We start from the raw sequence: 19,486 nt of genomic DNA on the forward strand, positions 1-19,486 counted from the left end.
AATTCATTACGGTGTGACATAAAATGAGAAAATATGGGATAAATAAGCTCCCTTATCATGTGGTTTGATGTGAGAAAATATGGGATAAATAAGCTCCCTTATCATGTGGTTTGATGTGATAAAATATGGGATAAATAAGCTCCCTTATCATGTGGTTTGATGTGAGAAAATATGGGATAAATAAGCTCCCTTATCATGTGGTTTGATGTGAGAAAATATGGGATAAATAAGCTTCCTTATGATGTGGTTTGATGTGAGAAAATATGGGATAAAAGTCTTTTTATGACGTCATCAGTCAATGTTCCTACAGGCCCAGAGATTTGAGTTCACTGACCGTTCAAAGTTATGTGCGGGTCATACACCATGGGAAGAAGAGCAAGTGGGGTCTGGCCATAGTCTCCACAGGCTCATCCAAACTCCTCTTGGCAGGGAATGTTGCCTTTCAAATGTACCATGAGGCAAGTGGGATCTGGCCATATTCCCAACAGAACTCCTCCGTCGCAGGAATGTTGCCTTCCATCTGTACCATGATTTAAAAGTCTATGTGATATACTGTTCACGGTCATGTATATTGAACGTGGTGAACTGTTCATGAAATATAAATACTCATTTTGATAAAATATTCACAGGATATAATAAACCGTTTGATATACATTTTCCAATGTATAAATATCAATGTGATGTATTATTCTAGGGATGAAAATAGTCAATGTGATTTATATTTACAGGTCGATATACATTCTCCAATATGCAAATATCAATGTGATATATTATTCACGGGATGTAATTAGTCAATATGATTTACTCTTCACTTGACCTTATTTCCAGCCAATAGGGCTGAAGCATACAGTAGAAACTAATCGATAAGGGCCCTTGTAATGTTAAGTCAGCTTTAGCTGACCCACTAGGACCAATGCTAAGACAGTAGGAGCTAAACCGAATCAGCTCATCGGAAGACAGAATGAGCTAAACTAGAAGATGGGAAGACGGAATGAGCTAAACCAAAACAGCAATTGGGAAGACACAATAGGCTAAAAAAATAGCACTTGTGAAGATTGAATGAGATAAAAAAAATGTGTACGTGGGAAGAAGAATGAGCTAAAGAACAGCTAATGGGAAGACAGAATAAGCTAATAAAAACAGCACTTGGGAAGACATAATAAGCTAATAAAATCAGTCCTTGGGAAGACATAATGAGCTAAACGAAATAGCACTTGGGAAGACAGGATCAAATTAAAAAATAGCAATTGGAAAGACATAATGAGCTAAAAAACAACTGTTTGGAAGACAGAATGAGCTAAAGAACAACTCTTTAGAAGACATAATGAGCTAAAAAAAACAGCACTTGGGAAGACAGAATGATCTTAACCAAAATAGCACATGGGAGGGCATTAGGAACTATTTTTGCTTAGACAACATAACACAACACCAAGCACAACAATATGGCCACCCTTGCAAATGGCTATCACAGATCTATAGCATATTAACTGAGGACGTGTTTAACGCTGATATTTCAATAACATTCCATTTTCATGTATAAGTATATGTACATATAAATTTACAGCAAATATTTTTTACAAATACTCTAAAGCTCTTGTTTTTGAATTCCATGTAAATTAAATGTCATTGTTATACAAAGCATTTTTTGTAAACGAAAACCATTTTTTTGTAATTATAACATATTTTTAAAATTGATATTCAATATTATGTTATTGTTTCTGAAAACAAAACACATTGTGCTCTGTTTTTTTTTAGCCTTGCCATGAAATCAAATCAGTGTTTTCATTAGCAACATTAACACAACAAAAATGTTAACTCATGTATTGTAGAATAATACAATATGTAATCCACATATTACGATCTACATGTTATGGTCTACATATTACGACCTACATATGATCTACATGTTATGATCTACATATTTCGACCTACATAATTATGATTTAAATGTAATGATCTACACATTACGATTAAACTGGAGACCCCAATGGATAAACTGTGATTTAAATTATTTTATTTGTGTTGTTTACATTAAAAACTGTTGAATTTTAGCTGCTGTTCAACGGGTTTTATTTACTTGCATTGGTCTCTTCTGTTCAATGTATGTATCACTCAACAGAAGTAATTTCTATGCTGGGCAGCAGCTATAAGAGCCATTAAGTCAATGTGATTATTCACTTTTCTTACTTCCTTTATTCTTTTGTGGCACATGAAGAGCTGCAACCACACCTTTCCATTGGACTCTGTTTTGGGCGTCTGTCTTTATTTGCGCCAGTGTAAGCCCAGCAGAAGTCCATCGTCATCGATCCTCCAGGATTTCTTTGACGACCTACTTTCCTCTACTCCTGGAGATTTCAGTGTAATGTTTCCTCGCCATATTATTTTCTTTCTTTCTCACTGTATGCCTTATTCATCCCCATTCGTGGGCTTTTTATATGCTTATTGGCAAAGGATACTTTCGTTTTTTATAACAAGCTTTTTACTTAGCATTCCAATGCTGTCATTGCGTTAGTCTATGTGTCTGTTTGTTGTCAAGTTTTTAAACCTAATTTGGAACCCATTACTTATGAAGCAATTATTTCTCTTCAACTTGGTAAACAAGAGATTTACTCAACTGTTCTAGTTCACATCTAATTAAAAATAGGAGAAGTCATTAAAAAGTAATGAAAGAATTAATATATTAAAAAAATAACAAAAGGGTAGATAACTATGTAGAGGGTGGATCAATTGATAAGTTAGTTAAGTTGATTGCTTTTTAGCTAAATTTCGAACCAATTTCTTATCAAGCGATTTCGTTAAACCTGCACATAAGTACAGTTCTATGAGCGTTAAATTCATATTCATATTACTTCGACTTTGTAATAGTTAACATTATTGCATAATTGACTACATTGATTCACTAGCACTACTAAGTAGTACTTACACATATTGAATCAGGTGCGCTTGCAATGTTCATTATTAATCTTAGAACCCAAATGGAAGGGGCAGATAGTATGCTTGTCATTACGGAAATTAGCAGCAATAAGATCATTGGCTAACGAAATTTTTTTTTTCTGTAACTATGAAACATTTTTCCTTGCCTTTTCAAAAGCGATTATAATACTTGTGCTAAATAAAAATATTTTTTTTTGTCTATAAAACTTAAATTTTGTTAAACAAGATTTTTATTAATTTTTATTTGATTTTATTTTCTTGTAAAGTGAAGGGTTTTTATTAATTTTAATTAAATAATTTATTTTTTTATTTTAAAGTTTAGGATCTTTTAATTTACATTGAAACATTGGCTAAAATTTACCACATGCTGATCTCTTGGTAAATTTAGCTGCCTCGATGTATAGGTACATCTTACATTTATTTCGCTCCAGTAATTTAATTTGTGTCAATCGCAACGTATTACTCTTAAATATTGCATCAGTGGCTTACCCGTTTTTTTTTCGACTTGAATTCAACAGTTAATGTAATTGATTTATCATTTGAATTTAGCAGTAGATATAATTTATTCATTACCTGAATTCAACAGTTGATGTAATTTATTCATCTTCGGAATTTAGCAGTTAATGTAATTTATTCATCATCTGAATTCAACAGTTATGCAATTTATTTATAAATCCATTCGCAGTTTGAGTTATTTATAGTAACATTACTCTGTGCTTATATGTACTTATTTTTTTTTGTGGACGATAGTTACGTGGAATAAGGGGGGGGGGGGGGGGTGAGCTGCTTGTGGTATTAATTTTTTACATTTCATCTAGCAAGAAGTATAGTTGCAGGCTGAAATATGTGAACACATATTGTAGGTAGATTCGCTAAAAACTGTTGATTTTCCGTTTGCATTTGTTGTTTTTTTTTATCTTTTATTCACAGATTAATTTTTGGAAGAGCTTTTTTGTTTTAGTTTAAAGAAGATAAATTTTACTCGGGAGCGAGTTGGCTTTGTTTTGGTGTTTAAATATTTTTTAAAAATAAAAAAAAGCTTCATAATATATACAGTTGGTTGGGCATTGTTCTGTTAATAAAGAATTTACATTATTTGTTTTTGTTGTTTCTTTTTTTTTCTTTTTGGTTTCTATCTCACAACTCCAGCTCTCTTTCCATTCAGCTCTAATGGGTACTTGACTCACGTTGGGTAAAGTAATGGTATAATGCTGACCACACCATCCTTTCATAATTATGCCGAAGTCAAGAAAACTTAAAAATCTACTGCACACGACCTATTGATGTTAAAGTCTGAAAGAAGAGCTTTACTTACGTTTACACCATCTCACTAATAAGATACCTAGCCGTTCCGGCCAGGTTCTGCACTGGTTTCTTTGTGTTTCCGCCGACTCTCTTATAAGACAATTTATAAAATTCTTATCTTGAGTTATTTATATCACATGAACATGAGTGAGAAAAATAGTAACATAGATGTTACAAATCTAGCAAATTAGCCATACCTACACTTTCGTATAACTACTATCTACTACATTAAACACACATTTATATAATTTTCGTATAACTGTGTTCACCCACATACACTACACCTTTATGTGCCTTTCGTGCAAAATACTGTGTCTTATATACACCATTATTCGCATACCTACTTGACTACAAATACTATAACGTGTATACCTATTTCCCTACATACACCATACCTTCACATAACTACCCTCCCACATACACCATACCTTCGTATAACCATCCCTTACATTCACCATACCTCCGTATAAATACCCTCCCACATACACCATACTTCGTGTAACTACCCTGCAACATACACTTTACATTCGTATAACTATCCCTTACATACAACATACTTTTGTTTAACTACTCACCTACATAAACTATGCCTACGTATAACTACTCTTCTACATACAACACACGTACGTGTCACTACTCTTCTACATAAACCATACCTTCGTATAACTACCATCTCTTACATGCACTGTGCCCCCTGAATGAAACACATTCGCACATCAAAGAGCCGCTAATTGCGATACCGATGGCTATGCGAACGAAGTACTAAATGGGTGGCTCATATGTCAGCACTATAAACACCATCAAGGGTAGCTACACAACGACATTTACATCAGGTACTGTAAACAAAATTGGTATTAATAGCTACACAACATATACAACAGTCACTTTAAACACTTTTTTGTCGGTGTGGGGGGGGGGGGGGGGGGGGTCACATTCTCCAACAGTAACAACGCTTCAATGTTTAGTAATTTTTTAAACTCCTAGCTAAGTAAAAAAAAAAATATTTATTTTTTATATCCATTGGTTCCAGAAGACCAAACCAATAAATCGATCATGGTGCATTAGGTATATCGATTTTGTATCCAAACCACCATAGCCTCGCATACATCAGTTGTGTACGGATACGGGGCTGGGCGTGCGGACAGCAAAAGTTCATCCATTTTGAATAAAGGGCATCGTTTTGACCTCTATAATTTCAAACAGAATCCAAAATAGTTATTGATTATTGGTATTGATCGTTTTTTTCTATTCAATCTTCTACACTGCTGAATACAAAAAAAAGAAAAAAAGAAAAAAAATGTTTACGTGTTTAAAAAGAGTTACCCATAAGATCACCTGTGTAGTTACCTTATCGATCGGCAGCAATCAATACAACAGGCATAGTCGTTACCTGCAAGGGATGATAGTTCAGGGGAAGTAACTGCATTATTTATTTGACTCCGCTAGTAGAAAATTGATTCTGTTGTGATTTTATCTTTTAATTAGATTTTAAGCTGACAATAAGATAAAGGTCCTAAAAAACATTTTGAAATTTTAGTACTTTGAAGGATAAAACACAAAACACGATTTATTTCTTTAACATAAAACCGGAATGAAAACCACTAATTTAGACTAAGAAATAATGTATTTAAAAAATAGGACCATAGGTAAATACAATGGGACAACAGCATCTAGATCTTATGTGCGAACTTTAGCTGAAAAAAAAAAAAAAAAAAAAAAAAAAAATTTAGCTGATGTAGGCCTACTTAGCTCGTCGTCAAAAATTAGTTATTTTATGGATAAATATCAAATATAAAAGAATAAAATAAAATAAAGTTGAACTTTAGCGATTGTATAGTACAGTGGTTCCCAACCTTTTTCGAGTGGCGACCCCCTTTTATAAAAAGTAAGTGACCCGCGACCCCCATAGAATTAAAAAGCCGAAATTAGTATGGAGATTAATAAGCACTAAAATAAGATTTTCTAGTAGACTTTCAATATGAACTACTCTTGATAACTATTTTAATAGCATGAGTAAAATTGCATACTATTCACTAAACCTTCGTGGTTAAGTTTTTAATTAAAAAATTTTTTTGTTAACGCCAACCTATGTCGTTATAATTATCTTAATGTTGTTTTTAATCAGAGAATAGTGTTGAAAATATATTCTCGAAAAGTCAATCAATTTTACGTTTTGATATGAATGGTGAATACTACACCAACATTGTGTCTGCAGTTTTTCATCTTACTCGGAATCATTCTGCAAATCAAAGAATTCATCTTGTAATTCATCGTGAATGCTGGCAACATCAAGGGAAGAAGAGAATGGGTTATGCGTAAATGCAGATTCTTCTTTTTTCAGCTCAGAGAAATAGCGATGCAGTTCGTTTTCAAGAGATTCATGATGCCCAGAAATCGCTTCTTTCAAAAATTGTATTATCTCACAATCAGATTCATCTACCACACCGCAGAGTTTCTCAAATTTACAATATTTCCAAGATTTGTTTTCTTTACCGATTTTGCAGCTTTGATAAAAATGCCCCGAGATTATCATGGAAAGTTATAATATTCGTTCATTTTCCCTGAAGCTTCAGGTTAAGCTTATCTTGATGTTCGAACACATCTGCTAGGTATGATATTCTCTCCAACCACTCTATGTCGTTTTAAGTATACCAAAAAGTCTTGTTTCTTTTGCACTCCCAAGAACAATTTGATTTCAGATTTCAATTCAAAAACACAATTTACAACATTTCGTTTGACAGCCAGCGTACTGTAGTGTAGAAGAGCAGAACCTCGTGATCTATATTAATGTTTTTGCTCAGTTCTTTGAAGCTCCAGATTTTATATAATTTACGACTTATACTAGCAATGGACTCTTGATGTCGATTGGCTTGGGCAGTGGTTAGGAAGCTAAATATTTTCTGTTTTCTGAAAGCCCGATTTTGAGCTAAACATAGATGGCGCACCATCCGTACAAACCCCCCACAGCCGTTTTAACCCATTTTAATCATCCAGTTACAAAAAAAGGTATTTATTTTCTCCCTGCTATCTTCACAAAACAACAACTCTTCTTTGCTATCATCCGCATGAATATAAACACAGACCAGCAACTGCGAGCACGAATTCACGTCTGTTGATTTATCAACTTGAAAAGCAAAGAATGGTGAAAGCTTAATTTTGATAAAAATGTGTTATTTAACATTTACGTACATGCAGCGTTTGATGAGATTTTCTCCTATTGTTTTTTTTTTCTTGACATTTTCTATCGCGACATCATTTAATGCTTGCACTAATTCTGGTGAAAACTTCCTGTTCGATCAAGTCTCTGGCGTTTGCAACTAGCTTCTTACCGACGAAAGAACTCCATATATTTTTGGTGTGTTCCGAATGACTCGTCTCAAATGGCGTTTTAGTTTTGAAGATTTCGTAGATTCGTGACTGAGAACAACTTTGTACAGTGCGCTTTGTTTCTTCTCTATTACATCTCCAGTGATGTTAATGAAGCCGAATTAAAAAAAATTCTTCTAAATATTTATGTTTTGTTTCAAATTACTAAGGTTTAGTATACCAGTTGGCGACCCCCCAGAAAGACCTTCGCGACCCCCAGGGGGGTCGCGACCCCCAGGTTGGGAACCCGTGGTATAGTATATAAACCTTGTTAATTATCATGAAACCGATGAATAGTGTAAGGTGTGATTAGGAAGTCGAGCGATAGATTTCTGACAACCAATGCTCCAAATGCGTATCCTCCCCCCTCCGCGCCCCTCCCCAGCTGCGGATGAGACCCCGGAGCTGGTTGCAATATATCGCATTACAAATTGATATGGGATGCAATATTGTGTTGGAATAAATACCGTCCATTATTAAAAAATACAAATAAAGAAGACTAAGATCAATGAATGTAATGTTGACAAGGATTTGATAAAATTTTGAAAATCTATTTAAATAAAACTTTAAAAAATAAGCTTAAAGGGAAATAACTTTATTAATGTTTTAGGAAAATTCAACATAGCTTTAGTTAGTTCCCTTGTCAAGGAAAATCCTCCGATGGAAGGGAAACAAACAAATCGGGTTGGGGCGAAGGTGTTAAATAAAATATACTCATTTATGAGCTACCCCCCATATATTTTTTTTTCCTTTTCTTTATACACGATTTTTAAAAAATATATAACCTGCATTTCAAATATTCTGGACACTATTCTCGGTTGGGCCCATTTGAGCTAGTGTTTCTTCCAGACTTTTTTCTCCGCGGGGGGGGGGGGGGGGGGGGGGGGCACTTGACATTGTCGGGGGGAGGACACTGGTAAAAGCATATGTTTTCTATATAAATTCCATGTCCATGTGTCGTCGTCCTCCCCCCCCCCCCCCCCCCCACCGAAGAGATACCTGGAAGAAACTCTGATTTGAGCGTGTGCACTAAAATCACGCAAAGTTTTCCTGCCGTGAAACAGACGGTTCAGGAGAAATAAACAGATGATTTTCCATGAATGTTCAATGTCAAGCGATGAGCGTCTAGCTGAGTCTCCCCTCGCCAATGACCAGGTAAGCTTGATGAAATTTGTTTCAATTATTTATGTTGAAATATTAATATACATTGAGATCGAACAATACGTAAACATAAAACTGTGCTCTGTTCTAGTCAAACACTTTTGTAACACGTTTTCATTAGTTGTTGAGAATTTAACAATATGTGAGGGCATTTTTTATAACTACAGAGGCTAAAACGTGAATTGGGCGTTGTGAAATTAGCGGGTTTTTTTTTTTTTAAAATCAGTGTAACACCGAGTTTTGGTAGTGGATGTTGTATAAATGCTTTCCTTTAACTTACTTTAGCATTGTTGCGTTCCAGTAGTTTAATGAGGTATGGGTGTGGTTTAGTTATTTAATAAAACGGGAGTGAGCTACCCTAAATATATATTTCGAGGTGACGAAAAGAGATGTTTCGGCAGAAAATACGAAACTCAATAGTTCTGCACATGCGCATTATATATTGTAAATAAACGAAAGGGTTGGCTGGCGCTTTCAGTGAAATCTGGCTATAAAAGAAGTAGGTAAACTTTCAGATGGTCTGTATTAAATTTCGATGGGGCGGCGGTAGCGAAAAATCGCTGAAGTGTTTATTTTCTATATAAATGCTATTTGTTTAGTGGGTGGTAAACGATTACCGGGGAGGAGAGATGAAGCGCCCACCCCCCCCCCTAGAACGTCTACCGCCCCCTCGAACGTAATAGAAAATTTTGTCAACCCCTCCCCCCCCCCCCCCCAAAAAAAAAATATTTTTCACTGCCTCCCCCCCCCCCCCTCCCCTGGGAGAAAAAAAAATTGATAGAAACACCGATCGCACATACTAAAGGTAGACAGGATATTTATAATCTAGACCCGTTTCCTATTTTTGGCAACTAAACATCTATCATGCAGATAGTGGGTTTTTTTCCAGACTATTTTTCGCCGTGGGGAGGGGGGGGGGTGGGGGTGGGGGATGGCACTTGAAATACTTCTTTTAGGGGGGGGGGACGACTAAATTCTCTAGGGAAGGTATGGAGCACTGACACTGTTAAAAGTATATATTTTATATTTTAATTGTATTTCGTTGGGGGGGGGGGGGCTGTAGACATACCCAAAGCGATGCTGGAAAGAAACTATATATACTAGCGTGCGATATATTCTAGGTGCGATTTGGTGCCCTAGGTTTTCCCGTGAGCGATATGGCATCTACGTTAGTTTTAAAGAAGGCGATAGGCTATGCATACAATGTGTGTTCTACCTCACTATTACGGAGAATGATTAAAGTCCACTGGTGCGTGCTGGGCGGTAGTGTGGGCAAACCCGCACTCCGAAAAATATGATCCAAAAAATATAGCGCAGGCAGTGTTTATTTTTTAATAACTCAATGTTAGAAAACAAGGTGACACGGCTGAGAATTATAGGATTGGTAACGCAATGATGAAATGATGAAACCCTCTTAACTCATTTCGTCAGACTTTCTTCTAAGACCGCGGCAACGCCTGGGGACTGTCACGCTTGTATTAACTATATATATATATATATATATATATATATATATATATATATATATATATATATATATATATATATATATATATATATATATATATATATATATATATATATATATATATATATATATATATATATATATATTTATATAATAGTTTTATATACATATATATATATATATATATATATATATATATATATATATATATATATATATATATATATATATATATTTATATAATAGTTTTATATACATATATATATATATATATATATATATATATATATATATATATATATATATATATATATATATATATATATATATATATATATACAACTAGTGTAAAGTAGAAAACTGGGGACGTGACGAGTGGGCTATAAAATCAGCAAAGAGTGGACAAGATCGATTACTAATTTTGATTTGACCCTCTCAGTCCTGGTTCCAACCCAGGTTTTGATGTTGAACGTTTCTAAAATGTTGACAGCAGCCGTCAATCAAGGCTGGGCTAGCCATGGAGTGAGTAACACGGGCGCAAGGATACACGATGTAGTTTATGTCAGGTATACATGCGCCAAGTCCGCGGGATAATTCCTTTCTAATTCTATCGTCATACGTGCAACCTACATTAGGCTATGCATGCGCTTTTACTTGAAAAGTTAAAATAGTAATATCTTTTCGGACTCTGTTTGTTAGGCTATATCATTTTAATTAATTTATTAGCTGCAGGGTAATTGATTATTAGTACGATATTGGTGAGAATTTTCAGGTGTTTGTAGGGAAATATTTTCTTTTGTTCATACAACTTGGAGCTGTTTTTACCTCTTTGGTCAACTAAAATTATGCAGATTTATTGATAAAATAATAATTGGGAATTAGAAGTTTTCGTGATGTTTTGCGATCACTGGATACACCACTGACGTAGTAAACACAGGTAGACGTACATTGCTTTATACCTGTACTGTAAATAAATAAACCATTTCATAAACAAATGCATAGTATAAAAATATAAAAGTTAATTGTACTGATATTTATATTTTTTTTTTCTGATACAGTTAGAAAAAAGTGTTATAATTTTACCGAAGTACTGAAAATATTCATCCAACGCAAAGATAATTACATTCTTTTTCAAACATTCGTTGAGGTGATTATTTAAAAACGTTTTTCCCCCAAGGTGTTCATAATCCTAGACTCTAAGATGGAACTTAGAGAGGTCAAAATGGGCGTGTCGTGTTCTCGCTGGACTCTGGTCATTATCAACAGTGTATTTGCTGTAAGTACTTTTATATATATATATATATATATATATATATATATATATATATATATATATATATATATATATATATATATATATATATATATAAGCCCTATGTAGTGAAGATTAACTAAATTCAGTCTGATTATAAGTAAAGATTCGTGTTGTTTAACATCTGAGTTAAAAGCACGGGCTTTTTGTTCTATTACAGAGAGGTGGGCGCATTCTTGCAGCGTAATGTAGGCACTGCCCCCCCCCCACGTGTACCGCCCCCCCCCTCCCCAACTAAATACAAAATTGTATACAAAATAACCTTAATTTTTAAGCCACCCCCCCCCCACCCACACCCGTTTCCTGAGAAAAAAGTCTGAAAGAAACGTAAAGGGTGGGGGGATCGTTTTATACAGCGTCGTCGTTTATGTAGTGTTTCTTCCAGGCGGGGGGGGGGGGATATGCAAGTCCGGGGCCGGCGCCCCACTCCCACTCCCCCCACCTTTTTCCCCGGACGAAATTAAAAAAAAATATGCATACGCTATATAATTAGTATAGACAAATATATTTTGACAAATTAGTATCGCTCCTGATGTTTCAAGTGCCTTCCCAGATACCCTGCGTTTATGGATGACCCCTAATTTGGATTGGTAATCAGTCCCCCTGTGATTAGGGAGTAACACGACAACGGTATTAAAACCTGTGTTTACTTTCTATTTATAGCTGCTAGGCCTGTGTTTAATCATCCTCGCCTGTCTCCTCAAATTTGGATCCAACATGGTGGAAAACTACTTCAAGGATAAACTGACCGGCACGCTCAATTTCATAAACTCTTCCGGGTCACGAGGCGATATGGCGACCTTTGACCTCGGTGAATACCTCGGAATTGTGGTTTACGTCATGATCGCTATAGGCGTGCTGATCCTCGTCATCAGTTTATGTGGTTGTTGTGGGAGTATCGGGAAAATCCGATATGTGTTGATTGGCGTAAGTTTTGTTTTAAATTATACTAATTATGGTAACGCAATGCCATTAATTAGTTTTTTTTTAAGTCCAGAAAAATCTAGAAGTTTATAGTATTTGTTATTGTTTAAACTACTTTAGTGCTTATTTCGTCTACCGGTAGAGTAAATATAACAATCACTTATTTCTACTTCCTATTTTTTAAAATATCACAAATGCGTATTTCCTCTCCGTTTGACGAAATAAGAACTAACCAGAAATTTGGTAAACTGCTCCTATTTTAAGAAATGGCCGTCCATGAAACAAAACACGTCTCGCGTTTTACTTTCAGACGATTTTTTTTCACACCTTACTCCTTTCCACCGTCACCAAAAGTCATCCCCCTCTGCCCAGTGCCGGCGCCAGGTTATTTAGCGCCCTAGGAAACTTATCAAAAAAGCCCCCCTCCTCCCGCAAGATATATGTATATATATATATATATATATATATATATATATATATATATATATATATATATATATATATATATATATATATATATATATATATATATATATATATGTTATTTGTTTGTTTTCTATATCAATTGTGAGACACCAAAATAAAAAAGGCAAAATGGGGGGCGCATTTTCATCAACACGAATAACTATTTATAGGCCTAATTGGAAGAGGGGGTGCCAAATTGATAGTTCGTCCTGGGCACCAAAATAGATCGCTACGCAAAGTTATTAATTATTAGGTACTATTTAATAATGGCGATCACACATTTTTGCGCCCTTCTGTGGATAGCGCCCTAATCGGCCGCCTAGTTCGCCTTATAGTAAGTTATAGGTAGCGCCGGCCATGCCTCTGCCTCCCAAACCCCCGTAATATAATGTCACGATAAGGACTTGTTTCACGACGGTTTCTGGCTAAAGAGTCTGTAACTCAGAGGGCAGTGGCCCGGGCAGACAAAGCTCGTTAGCTGGGGACAGTCACTCTTCTAGGAGAGACAACTCCAAAATCAAATAACTACTGCCTTTTAGTTTGTTCTTGATTGGACGAAGGCTATGGAAGCAAGTCAAAATGGAAAGCAGATTGAAATCGGAGTCAACGGCCTATATGGCGATTTAAGTGGACACGCAATACTTCAGTTTGTTGGAGGGGATCCCTTCCATCGCTAAAATTAAGAACGATGGAGGAAGAAGAAGAGCTGTCATTAACTAGTCACAAATTTACAGGAGATATACAACCAATTTTTTTTTTAACTCTGATTCATGGCCCGATTTTGTGTGTTATATATTGTGAACTCATTATATTCCAGTACGCGTGTGCTTTGGTGTCGCTGGTGATTCTACACGTTGCTATGGTGACCGTTATTTTGGCATTTCCCAACACGGTAGGTAAATAAAGTATAAGTCATTCTGGTCGGCTATATAATCTAAATAACCCCAGGCAAAGAGCACAGCATTAAACTGTAACTCTTGAAAATAGTTTCTTTCATGCATCTCTTCAGAGAACAAGAACTAAAATAGAGAAAAAAATACATTTTTATAAAGAAAATATAAAATTTTAACATAAAATGTAGACCTTGAGTCTAGCCTAAATGTGATTCTGAAAATAATCAATTTATAGATTCAATCTAAGTGATCCAACTAATATTTATTTATTTTGCGTTTGAGATTTTGATGGAGTGGTCACATGAATGGTCACATGATAAGGGTTGTTCCTACTCGATGTAATAATACTCAATTTTTGAAAATATCTTTTAAAACATATGGCAAGAGATAAAATTATAATTACATTACTAAAAACTAAAGCTGTTAGGGAACCATCTATTACACTCATTTTTTTTATATCTTTAACTATTTCTAGCCTTAATGAAACCTGAAGTAATTTCGTACTGATTACACAAATGTTATAAAATATTCAATTTTGTTTGAAAAATATGCTTTCTGGAAACAAACATTAGGAACCATTTGGAACCAGCTTATTGAGTCTATTTTTATAGATTTAGCCATTGTCGTCGTTGACTATTAATGAACTTCTTCATTAATACGCATGTATATCAATAAATCGTTAATGAGTGTAAACAAATTAATTTATTATATTCTTTTAGGTGAGAGACGTGATTCGAGAACCACTTTTAAAATCTTTACGTGAGGAATATAGAGGAATTAACGGAACTGACGTCATAACGACCGGATGGAACTTCTTTATGATTGTTGTGAGAAGATTTCCTACTTTTCTTTTGATTTTTTTTCTTTAAAAAAAAAATAAAAACCTCTAACATCTTATGCTTACTTTTCTGTTGATCAAGAGACAGACATCTAGTAACAAGTTAGAAAAAAAAAAAGATTTTCAAACTTAAACGTAAACTATAAGTGGACTTTGTCCTAAGATCAACAAATTTCCGTGAGGTATTTTGTCTGAGATATTTTGTCTGAGATCATTCGTCCTGAGATCATTTGTCCTATCACCATAATAACCTAATGTAAAAATTTTAAAAATAAAATGTAATTAAATGCCACCTTCCCACCCATCTCTCCCCCCCCCCCCTCCCGGGGCTTAATCTCACCACGTCCAGTTCAAGTGTTGTGGCGTCGACGACTACCAAGACTTCCAATCGGCGTCGAAATGGCAGCGGAGTTTAGCTCCACACATCGCGTCAGCAGAGGGCAACAACCAGGGGACACAACCCCTGACAACACAACTGCTGACCTCCCCTGTGGCTTGCTGCAAATGGATGGGCGTGTTTCCGGATGTCTCGTTGCCGATGAAGAATGAGCTGACATGCGCACTCGAGCCGAATATTGACAATTCGAATATGTATAAGGTATCTTTCTATATATAGGCCTACAATTATCTTCATGGAGACCATAGAAAACACCAAGCTGTAAGCGCGCCTAGCAGCCCCCTCTCTTCCTCTCTAGGCATATCCCTACCACCCCCGCCCTCACATGGTCCGGTGAGCTGTGGTTCACTCTAAATGTTTACAGGCTTAGAGCCGGCAGATAATTTAGTTTGAAACGATTTTAAACTTAGGGGAGGTAACTAAGAGGAGGCTGCTTTCACGTGGGGGGTGTAGGGTTGGCGTTGGGGGAAAGGAGGGTGGGGGAGGGGGTTATCGTCCTTAACGACCTACTGATAGTGTTTTAAAGCAAATATTTTCAGTGGCAGCATTGGAACTGTCGAATTAACAAATTATGAATTACTGAAAAGTAGAAAATAAAACAACTAATTAGCGGCATATGATACGCCGCGGGTCGGCTCGTTCTCTTTATTTTTCAAGCTTTATCGTAGGTAAAGATACTTGGAAGTCTGTCTGTCTGTCTGTCTGTCTGTCTGTCTGTCTGTCTGTCTGTCTGTCTGTCTGTCTGTCTGTCTGTCTGTCTGTCTGTCTGTCTGTCTGTCTGTCTGTCTGTCTGTCTGTCTGTCTGTCTGTCTGTCTGTCTGTCTGTCTGTCTGTCTGTCTGTCTGTCTGTCTGTCTGTCTGTCTGTCTGTCTGTCTGTCTGTCTGTCTGTCTGTCTGTCTGTCTGTCTGTCTGTCTGTCTGTCTGTCTGTCTGTCTGTCTGTCTGTCTGTCTGTCTGTCTGTCTGTCTGTCTGTCTGTCTGTCTGTCTGTCTGTCTGTCTGTCTGTCTGTCTGTCTGTCTGTCTGTCTGTCTGTCTGTCTGTCTGTCTGTCTGTCTGTCTGTCTGTCTGTCTGTCTGTCTGTCTGTCTGTCTGTCTGTCTGTCTGTCTGTCTGTCTGTCTGTCTGTCTGTCTGTCTGTCTGTCTGTCTGTCTGTCTGTCTGTCTGTCTGTCTGTCTGTCTGTCTGTCTGTCTGTCTGTCTGTCTGTCTGTCTGTCTGTCTGTCTGTCTGTCTGTCTGTCTGTCTGTCTGTCTGTCTGTCGTATGTCTGTCTGTCTGTCTGTCTGTCTGCCGATGGGTGGGAAGGGTTGTTTTAGAAAAGATGTTCCGGGGAATTAGGGGAGGTCGTTTTTAAACTAGTGGAAAGGGGAGGGATTTACGAGTGGTGAAAGTATATACATAATATAGTGTATATACATAGTGTATATATATAGGCCTAGTGTGTATAATATATATATATATATATATATATATATATATATATATATATATATATATATATATATATATATATATATATATTACATGTGTGTATATAAAAAAAACTCTACTTCATCTTACCCAAGTACGTCTGGTTCTGTATTTATTTTTTTCTACACACAGGGATGTTTAAACGCCATACTTGACTACGTGAAAGAAAATGACCTGTATATAAGTATAGGTGCAGCAGTTCTACTTGTTACTGAGGTAATGAAGTAGGTTTTTTATAAATTGTTTACGTAAAAGGGTGCTATATTTTGTTCGTAAGTTGAAGCAATCGTATTAAAGTTAACTACACGTGCGCAAGTTGAATCCTATGAACGGAAGTTGAATAACGTATACGAAACTAAATATATGAATAAGGAGATTTTATTTAACTTGTATCAGTTTTATTTGTTTGTTTTTTTTAATGAGGGGTTGGAAACTAAGTAGAATCTAGTATTACAACTGGCCTTCTAGAAATTTTGTTTTACATTTAATTTACTTGCATTAGTTTACTAACACAGCCCCCCCCCCCCCACCCCCCCCCCCCCCCTCCCTCGCCGCGTATTTCTGCGCTATGATCGCCAACAATTTGTCAATATCGATTTTTTGTCTTGGTAGGTCACTTGACACCACTGTATGTCTACTGTATGTCTACTATTGCTATACTGTAAGGGATCGGCATGGTCGACTCGGTAAAGCTCATGGTTGCTAAACCGAATAGTCTCTAGTTCTAACACTAGGGCAGATGAGGGGACAGCCACTCTTCTAGGAGAGATAACTCCAAAATTAAAAAAAACTGCTGCCTTGTAGTTTGTTCTTGGTTGGACAAAGGCTATGGAAGCAAAACCAAAAAGAAAAGCAGGCTGAAATCGAAGTCAATGGCCTCAATGGCGCATAACCAGTTGACACGTATACTTAATTGTGTTGGAGGGGGATCCCTTCCAACACTAAAATTAAGAACGAAGTATATCTTCTACCTATACTGTATGCCTACTATTGCTATATTGTATGTCTACTATTGCTATACTGTATGTCTACTATTGCTATACTGTATGCCTACTATTGCTATAATGTATGTCTACTTGTTGCTATACTGTATATCTACTATTGCTGTACTGTATATCTACTATTGCTATACTGTATGTCTACTATTGCTATACTGTATGTCTACTATTGCTATACTGTATGTCTACTATTGCTCTATTGATTTCCACAGTTACTTATGCTTATTGTGGACATAAGGCTACTAAGGGCACTACGAGATCGCAAAAGTTCCGTTACTGAGATCAGCCGAATGTTCATAGAAGAGTGACCTTATAAATAGCCTAATGTTTACAGAAGAGTGACCACTACATAGCCGAATGTTTTCAGAAGATCGATCCCTGCATAGGCGAATGCTTATAGAAGAGAGACGATTACATGAGTGAATATTTATAAAGAGTGCCCATTACATAGGCGAATGTTTATAGAAGAGAGACGATTACATGAGTGAATATTTATAAAGAGTGCCCATTACATAGGCGAATGTTTATAGAAGAGTGAGCATTACACAGCAACATATATATAACAAGTTACCACTAAATAAGTGAATGTATATTGAAGAGTAACCACTACTTAGGCTTATGTTTTTATCTATATAGGGCTGCTAAGTAGGTCGCCAACCAGTTATATGGCTCGTGCAGGTTTTATTGAGCCTTAGAACTGGTTGGTGACCTACTTACCAGCCATATTGAGATGTTGTCAACATTCGGGATTCACTGCTAATTTAATGACAACAGTAGTGCAACTGTTAATTCATGCAATAAATATTTTATACATAAAGTTTTCAGTTCAGAAACTAAAGCATTTCGACTAATACAAACCAGATCTTCGAAAATGTGTTACATTGTCTTGGTGTTATATATGGCTAATCAATAATGGCCAAATACTTTACTAAACACGTTCCTATTATTTTACTCTTATTTTGTAGTGTGTTTTTCTCGAGACAAGGAATTTATCAATCGAGTAATAAAGGAGAAAAAAATGGAAAAAATAAAATAAAAAACAAGAATGGCAAAAGCAAACGTAATTTTATTAAATTAACAAAACAATGCCCCAGCAATGTTATATGTCGTATCTGTTGGTTTTATTTAAACACTAAAACAAAGCCGAACATATCCCCATCGTGAGTTGACTTCTGTGATACTAAAAGATAGGTTTTACATTAAAAAATTACAAAAGTATACTTATATGTTTATTGTTTCACTTTATCAAATCCAACCAAACCGGAACTCAATGCGCTAACGAAAAGCAACCAATGCATAAAAAACTGCATATGTAATAATAAGTTGAAAATTAACACAGCTGTCAATTTACTAAGCAAGAATACAATAATTCAAATCATACTTTACTTAAAAGGGTCTAATTTTTGTTTGGTATTGAATAATGTATCACACATAAAGTTCTTTCATACACCTCTTGAGTTAAGGTTTGGGTTAAAGTTTTATTCAGCAGCAATTTAATTTCTTGGAAAATCTGATGAAAAGCAACACATTTACTATTTACATCCTAAGGATTTTTTATTCAGAAATATAATTACATAATAAATAACATTTTATTTTTTACATCCTAAGGATTTTTCATTCAGAAATATAATTACATACCAAATAACATAAATTTTAAAAGAAGAAAAGAAAACCACTCTTATTTTCAAATGTGCAGTGGAAGATGCACGATATGTCTACCCGATGTGCACATGAAAAACGTACGTGGTTGTAACGACAATACCTTACTCTTTCGGTATGTCACAGGAAAGTGAGGTCGGGTGTCAACCGGTGCGGCACTTAATGGTGTCACCCCCCAGAGGCGTAGCGACCCTTCCCGGCGCCCGGAAACAAACTTTCAATTTTCGATTTGCACCCCCCCCGCTCAAACTTTCGATTTGCCCCTCCCCCCCCCCTCAAAATTTCGATTTGCACCCCC

The 19,486-nt window shown here is 35.8% G+C and overlaps 1 protein-coding gene across 1 annotated transcript; it reads left to right on the forward strand.

Annotated features, from left to right (window-relative positions):
* Window positions 1-11,438: 11,438 nt before the first annotated feature.
* On the forward strand, window positions 11,439-17,965 carry LOC131958600 (tetraspanin-18-like). Its single transcript, XM_059323715.1, has 6 exons — window positions 11,439-11,510; window positions 12,210-12,473; window positions 14,548-14,655; window positions 15,016-15,264; window positions 16,664-16,747; window positions 17,742-17,965. Exons 1-6 carry the CDS (start codon window positions 11,457-11,459, stop codon window positions 17,835-17,837), a joined length of 855 nt encoding a protein of 284 aa, XP_059179698.1. The 5' UTR covers window positions 11,439-11,456; the 3' UTR covers window positions 17,838-17,965.
* The last annotated feature ends 1,521 nt before the right edge of the window (window positions 17,966-19,486 follow it).

The sequence above is a fragment of the Physella acuta genome, unplaced genomic scaffold (assembly GCF_028476545.2).
Source record: "Physella acuta isolate Inbredline_101_S28 unplaced genomic scaffold, ASM2847654v3 ptg001341l, whole genome shotgun sequence".
Taxonomy (NCBI): domain Eukaryota; kingdom Metazoa; phylum Mollusca; class Gastropoda; family Physidae; genus Physella; species Physella acuta.

Excerpts from the sequence above, each read along its gene's own strand:
- LOC131958600 (XM_059323715.1), top strand. The coding sequence starts at position 11,457 with ATGGGCGTGTCGTGTTCTCGCTGGACTCTGGTCATTATCAACAGTGTA. Across the intron at positions 14,656-15,015 it reads GGAACTTCTTTATGATTGTT|TTCAAGTGTTGTGGCGTCGA; the intron begins GTGAGAAGATTT and ends CACCACGTCCAG. Across the intron at positions 16,748-17,741 it reads CAGTTCTACTTGTTACTGAG|TTACTTATGCTTATTGTGGA; the intron begins GTAATGAAGTAG and ends TGATTTCCACAG.